This window comes from Astatotilapia calliptera, chromosome 5 (assembly GCF_964374335.1).
Source record: "Astatotilapia calliptera chromosome 5, fAstCal68.1, whole genome shotgun sequence".
Classification (NCBI taxonomy): Eukaryota; Metazoa; Chordata; class Actinopteri; order Cichliformes; family Cichlidae; genus Astatotilapia; species Astatotilapia calliptera.
In genome coordinates this window covers 33,644,463-33,655,413 of record NC_137426.1, presented here as the reverse complement: position 1 = coordinate 33,655,413, position 10,951 = coordinate 33,644,463, and the positions used below count along the sequence as shown (strand labels likewise).

Sequence of the window (10,951 nt, the reverse complement as noted above, 5' to 3'; positions counted from 1 at the left end):
TTTGACAGCACATTTTGATGTAGTTTACGCCTTTTGATGTAATGTAATGTAAAATGTAAAGCCTACCTTTGCTGTGTTTTTACTGCAGTTGCTCCTTTGGTTTACAAAGGGTCTTATCTTCAATAACATCAGATGGGAAATGTGTCCATATGTCTTCTGGTCCTCCCAAGTGTTGACATTTTGTCCCATTTTCATGAGAAAATGTGAGGGTCTAAACTTACTGCGCAAGGATATTACTCCTGATCAGAAGGATATTACTTCTAATTGGATCACTTCCAAACTTTCATCTTGCTTTTATTGGTTGATGAAAGCATCAATACATTTCATCACAGTTTTTGTCCTCCGTGTCCCAGGTGTAAACTATAAGAAAGTCTAAAATACTCTGCAAATAAAAACAGCACTTCAGGGTTTTATGATGCAGTGCTGGATTGAATTATTTTTATTCTAAAAATACAAAAGAAATCATTATTTGATAATTTAATGGAAAATAAAGGGAGTAATTATAAATCAATGTTTCTAAATGAGTAGCTTTTTCTTGTGTGTGGTGGTGTCAAAAATGGAGTTTAAGTTGGAGGACTTCACGTTCAGTCCAACTAAAGAAAAGGTGAATAGACGTCAGAAGAATGACCTATTACATATAGCATTTTTTTCCATGTGCCAGTGCCCCTAAATGCAAAAAGAAAGAAAGAAAGAAAAGAAAAATAGCTGAAGGAGCTCTTGGGGATTAAGTTGGGTGAAAGGGGTTTAATTTGGTGAGCAGGTTCCTGCAGAAGAAGTTGAGCGAGGTGATGTTGCTGGTGTTCCTACTCCACTGCAAAATCTCCTTCCTCGAGCAGGCAGCTCCTACAACAGTGCTAACCAGCTCCCTACCAGGCAGCCCAATCTAGCTGTAAAAGGCTGATCATAGCTTCTTGTGTGGGTATACAAAATTAGGCTTTATTCTGTGCCACAACATCAATATAACACAATGAATACATTACATCATACACAAAGTACCTCCCAATATGGGAGAGAAAAATTCAAGTTAAACATTGCAGATTTGGCAAGTTGCTTTTTTGATTTTTTTCTTCCTGTGGACAGTACAGTACAACATTCAACAATCAATAGGAAATCATTGTGCCATAAATAACAAGTGGTTTAGGCATCATTCATAAGCAGGAATTTTCAAAATCATCAACACCAAGCTTACAAACATGGCTTGAATCACACTTTTTTTGCATTCATGAACTACCGACGTTTTGGTGCCTTTTGTTGGATGTCCATTTGTTTCTTTATTGTCAATGCAGGAGTATAATATGACAGGATGAGCTTCTAGAAAAGTCTCTGACTGCACAGAGGAATGTCCAACAAACAGCAGTGCATATCCAACTGCGTGACCCCTGTAATGTTTTAGTGCAGCACCAGACATTTTTATCTTCCAGTGATACAGCACCCATAACTGTCCCTTCATGAATGGGTGGCCTGCTTATAATTAGGAATTTCCATTATTTTTTTGGGAATGCGACAATACTTCCAGTTCTTTGGAACAGCTGCAGGTGGAGGCTCCGTTCAGATCTAAGCTTCAGAGGACGCCTGGGGTTTGAGTTTGGCCTTTTCCATGGTCGTACCGTATGGGTCTGATCTTTTAAAGAAGCCCATCTAAAGCAAAGGATGAAGAGATTAGATGCAAAACAATAATAACGTGTGAGCTTCACAACTGATACGTGTAAAAAAATACACTGTTCCCTGATAACTTACCCAAAATGCAACTCACAACTCTTAAAGAATAGTCACTTTTACAATATCTGGTCAATCCACAAACACTATCTAATGACAGCCATACTGATTTTTCTACAACACATTGTTTTTCTTGCTTCTGTAATGGTTTTTGTTGGGTTTTTGTTCCCGCAGTAACAACTGAAAGACAATCTTACAATTTCCGTGTCCTGCAAGCACAGCTTTAGTTCAGATCACAGCTTTCAGCAGTTATAAGTAAACAAACTGACTAAAGAAACAAAAATCTGTTTTTGGGGTCTTTGGCTCAGGCTGTAACTCAGTAGAGCAGAAAAGCCCGAAGGTTAGTGCTGTCAATCTCATATTTATCAAGAATATTACAAAAACTGCAATGTGTAACAACCAAGTTATTCCAGAGCTGTTTTTCTGTGATCATGCTAAAAGTAGGGTATTTGAACACCTTGTTACCTTGTAAAGTAAGTATATGAGCAAGGCCAGCAACAGCAACCCAGCTAGAACAGCCAGGATGATGATCCACACAGGAACCGAGTACTGACTGTTGGGTTTATTCCACATCACAGCAGTCGCCACCTGAACAACAGGAAACCGCAGAACTGATCCACCGTGCACTGATTTTCATTTGTAAATGAAAAATCTAAAGAGCTTGTGAAATTGTAAAAACACAGAAAAAAGCTGTTGATGTTACCTTTTTGGATCCTGATGGCTTTAATGTGGGAGAAACAGAATACGGCATCCTGTCCACGCTGAAGTGAACGGAGCACTCCAGCGTGTACTGCTTATAGGCTCGCTGTGGACGATCGATAAACAAAAGTTTAATGAGGAAACTTTTTTGTATCTAAGGAAAATCAAAAGCCTCTGTGATTTCTGCGAAATCAGTTTCGTACTATTTCTTTAAATATTAGTTTATCGTTCCATACATCATCTACTCTGTACTGTGGGTTATAGTAGGCTCAAAATTTAATTATAAAATGTCACAATTAACAGTAGAAAGCCTATTAAGTTCATTAGGAAAACTGTTAGGTATGAATAATGATCTAATGTGGATGAGACACACTGTCTGTTTTTGTCGGTCGACAGAGGGCAGCATGAGCACAGACTCCTGCAGGTTCTCGCCTTCATCCGCTCTAGTCTGTTCCTTAGTTGAGTTTCTTCTTCTCAAACTTGAAAGACATGACTGACACTACAGAGCAGTAATGCAGAGTTCAAAGTCCTGTAGTCTCACCTCCATGAACGTTTCAGCCCAGACTCTTGAGCGTACAGTCAGGATGACACTTCGTCCTCTCTGCAGCAGCCCCACATTACACTGCAGCTGCCAGCACTCCACTGTACTGCATGTCTACAGAGGGACAGAGCAGGCACAGCACATTCCAGTTAACCATTCACCGTCATTTCTTTCATTACTAATGACTAATTACTGCCCTCACAACAGCAATTTAAACAAAAAAAAAACCATGCAAGGATTTTTCTACTACATGATGCATTTGCATACATGTGCTTTACTTTCCTTAGTTTGATAAAAAGTTTTCCATTTGTCAATTTCACTGTTAAGCGTTAATTCTCACAGCCTCAGGGACTGAGAAGCCTGCAAAAGTCTTTTAAACGTTCCTGATTTGTAGGATGATTTGTTGAGTGTACTTCCATACTTTGTGAGCTTTGGCACTTCAATGCATCATCTGGCAGTCAATATTCGGAGTGGCAGTGACTCTAAGCTCAAGACAAATTTCCTGTAAGAACTATACAGAAACAGCCCCATCTTCGATATAGAAGAGAATACCTCACATGCTGTGATATAACTGCATAACCATAAACCCTAGCAGTCGTTTTTGTAGCAATATAAACACATGGATAAACAGAGATTATGTTTCTTTGTATTATGCTTAGCATTAGTATTGTCAGTTATTATGACTTTGAATTAAGCTAAAATGTTGAAACATGTTCTAAAAATAAGACGGGTCCTCTGGAAAGGCTCACACAGTTAAATGGTTTTGGCAGCACAGTGACAGAGTAAGAGCAGATTACAGTGCAGTGATGATATAAGATGTCAAAGTCACCGGTGCTCTATACAGAGTTGATATGAACCAGTTTGAGCGCCAAGAAAACTTCATTCAAAATCCCACTGACTAAAAACTGAACTTCATTCTTTGGATATAATCAAAAGAAGATTGCTGGCAATTCACATGCCTCTGTTCTCAGATCCCCACAGCACACACTGAAACTCCTGTGATGTGTGTAAATGAGTAAAGTCGTGTATTGAACAAAGTAATGTTGTTGTTTATTTAATATTTCAGCTTTCAGTTTAACCCTGTGAGGTGTAAGTCATTGTCAGTGAAACCCCAGCCCTAAACCCAAACCCTATATATTTTTAAAAAGCCAAGAGGGTCTAAAGTGTCCCTTTGAAATCAACAATTACCAACTGAGTAGGGTTCACATCGTGAATACAGCCTGTCCTAACCCTACCTACACCAACAAGATGTGCCTCCCATAAGCCCCAAAAGAGAGAAATCCATAAATGATTCCAGGGGTCATGAACGGTTCATATGTGTAGAAATATGATATATAACCAACACTGTTGGTGTGTTTTATGATTATGAATGAACCACACTGTCTGGGTTTCTAGTTTCCTCATGGAAGCGTTAGTCTCCCTGTGCCTGTCCATGAAGCCAGATAACACACACCAATGAGTTAAATTGCAGGAATGTCTTAAAGACATAAAGACCTGGATGGCCGCTAACTTTCTGCTTCTTAATTCAGATCAAACTGAGGTTATTGTACTCGGCCCTGGAAAGCTTAGAAATATGGTATCTAACCAGATTCTTACTCTGCATGGCATTACCTTGGCCTCCAGTAACGCTGTGAGGAACCTTGGAGTCGTTTTTGACCAGGACATGTCCTTCAACGCACATATTAAACAAATATGTAAGACTGCTTTCTTCCATTTGTGCATCATCTCTAAAATGAGAAATATCCTGTCTCAGAGTGACGCTGAAAAACTAGTTCATGCATTTATTACTTCCAGGCTGGACGACTGTAATTCATTATTATCAGGATGTCCAAAAAACTCGCTAAAAAGCCTTCAGCTAATCCAAAATGCTGCAGCAAGAGTCCTGACAGGGACTAGAAAGAGAGAGCAGATTTCTCCTGTTTTGGCTTCCCTTCATTGGCTTCCTGTTAAATCCAGAATTGAATTCAAAATCCTGCTCCTTACATACAAGGTCTTAAATAATCAGGCCCCATCTTATCTTAATGAGCTTGTAGTACCATATCACCCTATTAGAGCACTTCGCTCTCGCTCTGCAGGCCTACTTGTTGTTCCTAGAGTATTTACAAGTAGAATGGGAGGCAGAGCCTTCAGTTTTCAGGCCCCTCTTCTGTGGAACCAGCTTCCAGTTTGGATTCAGGAGACAGACACTATCTCTACTTTCAAGATTAGGCTTAAAACTTTCCTTTTTGCTAAAGCATATAGTTAGGGCTGGACCAGGTGACCCTGAATCCTCCCTTAGTTATGCTGCAATAGACGTAGGCTGCTGGGGGATTCCCATGATGCATTGAGTTTTTCCTTTCCAGTCACCTTTCTCACTCACTATGTATTAACAGACCTCTCTGCATTGAATCATATCTGTTATTAACCTCTGTCTCTCTTCCACAGCATGTCTTTTATCCTGTCTTCCTTCTCTCACCCCAACCAATCACAGCAGATGGCCCCGCCCCTCCCTGAGCCTGGTTCTGCCGGAGGTTTCTTCCTGTTAAAAGGGAGTTTTTCCTTCCCACTGTCGCCAAAGTGCTGCTCATAGGGGGTCATATGATTGTTGGGTTTTTCTCTGTATCTATGAAGCGCCTTGAGGCGACTTATGTTGTGATTTGGCGCTATATAAATAAAATTGAATTGAATTGAATTGCCTACAACAATCGTGCATTGCATGGCAGACTGTGTGATATGTTGGAAACAAAACTAGTGACTGTCACATACCACAGCAAGTCACTGAAGCTACAAGTTATCAAAATTAAAACTTTTTATCTCTTAAAAATAACCCAACAATGCACATGTACAGTATTCTGCAGCCCTAACTTTCTTCTGGGAGTGTGTAACTGTTGTTCACACTGACCTGTGAACTTCTATTAAGTTAGCACCAATTCATTAATACTAAAAATACTTTAGTTTTTAGAATTCCCACTGTGCAGCACGGTTTATTCGAAACATTTCTGTGTGCTAAGGTTGTTTGGTTTCATCCGAGTGCCATTAGAGATGAGCTGTCAAATGTCAGCCGCACAAAAATAACTCAGTAAATCACAAACGTAATTAACTTCTTCTCACAAACAATTACAGCAAGCAGCTGTCGATGTTGACCAGAGCTCATCATCTTTATTTCCATTTCCTCTGTTGAAACAAACAATCGAATCAGAACAAGAAAAGGCAGAGCTACTGCTTTCTGCAGTCTCATTTGCATCTTTTGGTTTCAGTGCATTGCATACATGTGTAAATACCACTGAACACTACACAGTCCCGTAGAAACTCAGAGAGACTCGACACCCAACAAAAGAGCTTTTGTTTTAAAGTGTTTGGGATCTGCAAGCTAATCTCGCCACTACTCTCCACCCACGTGTCAGACACTGAGGACAGAGACAAACATGACCCGTGTCTTTAAGGGACACATGACGTCCACTGATGAGGAGCAAATGTTGTCACAAGGTTGCAGAAGAAGGAATAAAGTTGGATATTCAGTTTAAACTTGAATTTAGCTAGGTTTGCTACGAACTTACCCTGCTGTGTGTGTTTGTGCTAAGCTAGGCTATACATAGGTTATGGTGCTACAGTGAAGGTTTGGCATGAAGTGCACAGAGATGTCAGACTCTGCTTAGCTCCTGATGGCTTTAAGCTGAGTTAGCTGCAGCTAGAATCTGTAATCAAGCATTTCCATTCATTAATCAAAGAACAGTACATGTTCTCTGTAAAACTCCTTCACAGGTTGAATTTCTATATTCTGTAATGTCTCACCAGGTTTCCTTGTTCAGCCAGAGGATCTCTGTGCACGTCCCTCTTCTGGATGCGGTGCTCAACATTGGACTTCAGTGATGCTGGACCCTCTACTGCCCCAGGCTGAAGCTGTAAACATAAATACATTAGGAGTCATTAGCAAACACAAGCCAGTGTTCACAGTCAAGAATAGACTAACAACAAAGGTGTAAGTGTGTGTCCTCACCTTAAGTTTCAGTGCATTTAAGGTTGTTTTGGAGAAGCAGCTGAGTGGACCCTCAGTGACCACCTCCAGAGGGTAGAGCAGCCAGTGACCATGAGCCTTCAGGGGACATTTCACCACTAAAGATGTCTGGCTCACCACACTGGGACCGTTATTCACCAACTGAGAAAGAGTTTAACATGTTATACTGTGTCTTCTTTTAGTACACTGTACATTGTGTACTGCACTTTACAAACAAACTCCCTTGCATTGTGATTTTAGTAAAAGGAAACACAAGTCCTACGCGTGAAATGACATTAGCAATGTTTGACTGTATCAAGCGCGCCAGCACAGCCATCCACGTCATGATAGTCTTGAGAGCTTAATAAAAGAAGCCGACTGGACTGGTTTGTGAACGTTTCACCTCTCTTCAGTTCTAAAACAAGTGGTCCAGTTGTTCAACAGATGTAGCCCGGATAAAATGAACCGGCTTTTTCCTTTCCATGGATCACGTCATCCAGTTCACTTTTGTCCTGGTTGTTCAAAAGAAGAAATGAACAAGACAAACTGGAGGTTTGATCTAGATTTTTTTTAAAAACCCAAAAACTATTGGATTATCTGATCTTATCCAATCAGGTAATCCTGTTTTCCCTTTGAACAGGTTTCAGGATCCGTTCTGACTGGATTTATCCTACCAGATTACTTGTGAACAAACGCACCCAGGTTATTATCCACTAGTGGAGGAGACCCACTTTGAAACCCCTTGTAGCCACATTTTTAAGGAAAAGAAGACTATCGCACATCTTAGTTAAGACCGACGCATCTCAATATTACCAGCTGACAAGGGGAGGTGCAGTGCTGTTCTCAATTCATCTGATTATCACTCCAAAATGACCACACTTTTCAACAATTTAAGGAGTGTGGTAATATTTTACAGCAACACTTATGAGTTCTTAATGTAAGACACAAGCAGCTACTAGATGAAAGACATGAATTGCATACAACAGCTTAAAAGGGAAAAAGCTACTGACCACCATACATACTGATGCCTACACCGAGATGTTACACCCTGCATATGCATGACTTTCTTCTTGTATCTGCTTATGGGGGTCTCATAAGTGTTAGTGTCACTGAGGAGTGTGGTAATTTTGCAGTGATAATCAGTTGACGATTGATGCTTCGGTCTTTACACAGGAATGTTACTCAGGACGCCTCCTTTTTCTGGATGGTGACGTTAGAAGGAGGAATTCCCTCACTAGAGTTTAATCACCTGCCAGTTTGTTTTAGAACTGAACTCCTCAGATCTTCACAGATCTGAAAAAGTCCAGGATCTTTCAGGCTCTCAAGTTTGAAGATTTGCAACTTTTTGTAATGACACATAATAGTAAAAATAAAACAAAATGAAGAATAAGATCATTTAAAACACATAAACATACAGAAAGAGCATAAGAAAAACTAATGATTATGGCTTATGAACAGCTCCCTATTTACCTTGTAGAACAACCTTAAGCAGTATTAACTTTTAGTCTCTCACATAGCTGTGGAGGCATTTTGACCCACTCTTCTTTACGTTGCTGGAGGTTTACAGGCTTTGGTTTATGCACAGCAGTTCATTCAGGTTGGGGTCTGGATTTTGTCTCAGCCATTGCAACACCTTGATTCTTTTTTCAACTACTCTATTGTAGATTTGCTGCTATGCTTGTTATCATTTTCCTGTTGTTAATCTGTCTGTTAGGCAGATGGCCTGAGATTTTATTCTGGAATATTTATACAGAGGAGTTCATGCCTGACTTGGTGACTCCAATATTCCAAAAAACAAGCCCAAATCATCAACCCTCCACCACCGTGTTTGACATCTGGTCTGAGGTATTTTCCAAATATGCCACTGCGCATTATGGCAAAATGTCACCACCTTGTTTCAGAAGTCTTTTGGTTCGTTTAGATGCAACATTACAAAACTGTAACCATTCTATTTTCTTGCTGGAGAGAAGAGACAATTTGTTTTTTAAAAGACGTTCAGTCTTTTCCTAATTGTACTGTCATGAATTTCAATATTTAACATGCTAACTGAGGCCTGTAGAGTCTGAGATGCAGCTCTTAGACAGTCATTCCTGTGAACACTGGCACCTATGTGTACTTTTTTTGTAACCACAGCTGACGTTTTAAGCCTCAGAAGATAATGTTAGCTTCTTTTTCACAGTGCAAAATGTTTTAGTGAAATAGCCGAGCTCCTATTTTACACGACTATTAATTTAAGCTCACCAACACTACTATACTCACATTAAAAGTTGGTGAATATTTTGAATGTATTACTCTTCTATGTTTCAGTGTGCAAACGTGATAGGACTAGCTTCTTGTGTATCGTAGATGTTATTTTTACCTCGAAGACCTGCTGAAGCTCAGGGCCGATCTCCTGCTCCTCCCCCAGACCCTGTCGCACAGTCCAGTTGGGAGGAGGAAAGATGACTTTGTCTGGCCGAGAAACACTGCAAACGGCACAGTCACACTTTTATCTTGGCAAGAATGAAGGTTAAGAAAAATGATGTCATAGTTATGTGTCTAAAGTGAAGCCTCACCCCTGGAGAATGATGTCAGCCATGGCAGAGACCTTCAGCTCATAAAACACCACTTCGCTCTCAGAGTTATTTGCATTTTTACTAGAACAAACCACAAAAACGTAATGTTACTGAAACAGCCCTGATCACCTGATCAAGAAGCATTAAACAGCTTTACAAACCTGAATTTTGTAGACTTTTAGTGAAGCGAGCTGAGAAGTTATTAAACATATATATATATATATATATAAAACTAACTTTGCAAATGCTACCAAAAAACCCTACAAGATAAAATGAATCAAAAATATTTGGATAACACAGTAGGAACATGTATTTTCACATGAGGTATTATTTAACCAGTGGGAGTTTAAGTTATTTTGCACGCTAATAGAGACTTCCATCTGCCACTGAAGGTGCTCAAGAACTTCTACTCCTGCACCATCGAGAGCGTCCTGACGTCAAACATCTGCACCTGGTTTGGGAACAGCACCAATCAGGACAGACGAGATCTGCAAAGGGTGGTGCGCTCGGCAGAACGCATCATTCAATCAGAGCTCCCTGACCTGCTGTCCATCTACACCAAGCGGTGCAAGTCCAAAGCTAGGAAGATTATGATGGACCTCTCCCATCCCAACAATGGACTCTTCTCACTGTTGAGGTCTGGGAAGCGCTTCCGCTCCCTTAAGGCCAAAACAGAGAGAATGAGGAGGAGCTTCTTCCCCCAGGCTATTCGGGGCCTGAACCAGGTGTAGGACTGGACTCTCCCAAACACGTCACTATAAGACTGGACTCTCACACACGTCACCACACGCACCACCACACATTTCCTATAATCCTATAATTCCTATAATTTATAATCCTTATCTTTATAATCTCTTCTGCTATTTGCACATTCTTTACTGTAAATTCCTAAGTTAATTTGTAAATTTTTGTAATAAATTGTAAATATTGTAAAACTTTTCTTCTGTCATTTAATGGTCGGGCATTGTACAGCTACAAGCATTTCACCCCCATGTCATACTGTGTATGGTTGTGTGTGTGTGACAAATAAAATTTGAATTTGAATTTGAATTTAATATTCAAACACACAACATAAAGACCCCACATTAGTAGATGCATTGCTGGTTTGGAGGAAGTAATTACTGAAGTTATTACAGAAAGTTCAATCAGAGAGAATGAGTCTAAATAAATATCAGTAGTACTGGAAGTAGCTGCTCATTATGAATCTTTTTTTTTTCTTTAATGGTTAAAATTTTACTTGTGAACAAAGTCATTTTAATTCAGATTCAAAGAGTATTTGGCTCAACGAAGCTCTGACTAAATAAACCTGGGGTTGTTCTTGTTTTCAGCACTGAATCAGTGACAAATCGTAAGATGTTCTAACTTTACAAAAGGTGTTTTCTAGTTGCTGGAGAAAATCTTGTTCACTTTCCACAGAAATAGAGCAACAAACTCTTTTTCCAAGCTAAAAAAAAAGATCTTTTAAAT

General features: G+C 39.8%; 1 protein-coding gene across 1 annotated transcript in view; it reads right to left on the bottom strand.

Annotated features, from left to right (window-relative positions):
* Nucleotides 1-914: 914 nt before the first annotated feature.
* The window catches only part of LOC113022983 (integrin alpha-5-like), a 51,863-nt gene continuing 41,826 nt past the window's right edge, over nt 915-10,951 (bottom strand). The window contains exons 23-30 of the mRNA XM_026168991.2: nt 9,485-9,565; nt 9,289-9,394; nt 6,933-7,091; nt 6,728-6,835; nt 2,957-3,070; nt 2,420-2,521; nt 2,182-2,304; nt 915-1,638 (exon numbers count right to left, since the gene is read on the bottom strand). Of these exons, the coding sequence (XP_026024776.2) occupies nt 1,555-1,638; nt 2,182-2,304; nt 2,420-2,521; nt 2,957-3,070; nt 6,728-6,835; nt 6,933-7,091; nt 9,289-9,394; nt 9,485-9,565 (877 nt within the window). The 3' untranslated portion in view covers nt 915-1,554. The remainder of the gene's footprint in view (nt 1,639-2,181; nt 2,305-2,419; nt 2,522-2,956; nt 3,071-6,727; nt 6,836-6,932; nt 7,092-9,288; nt 9,395-9,484; nt 9,566-10,951) is intronic.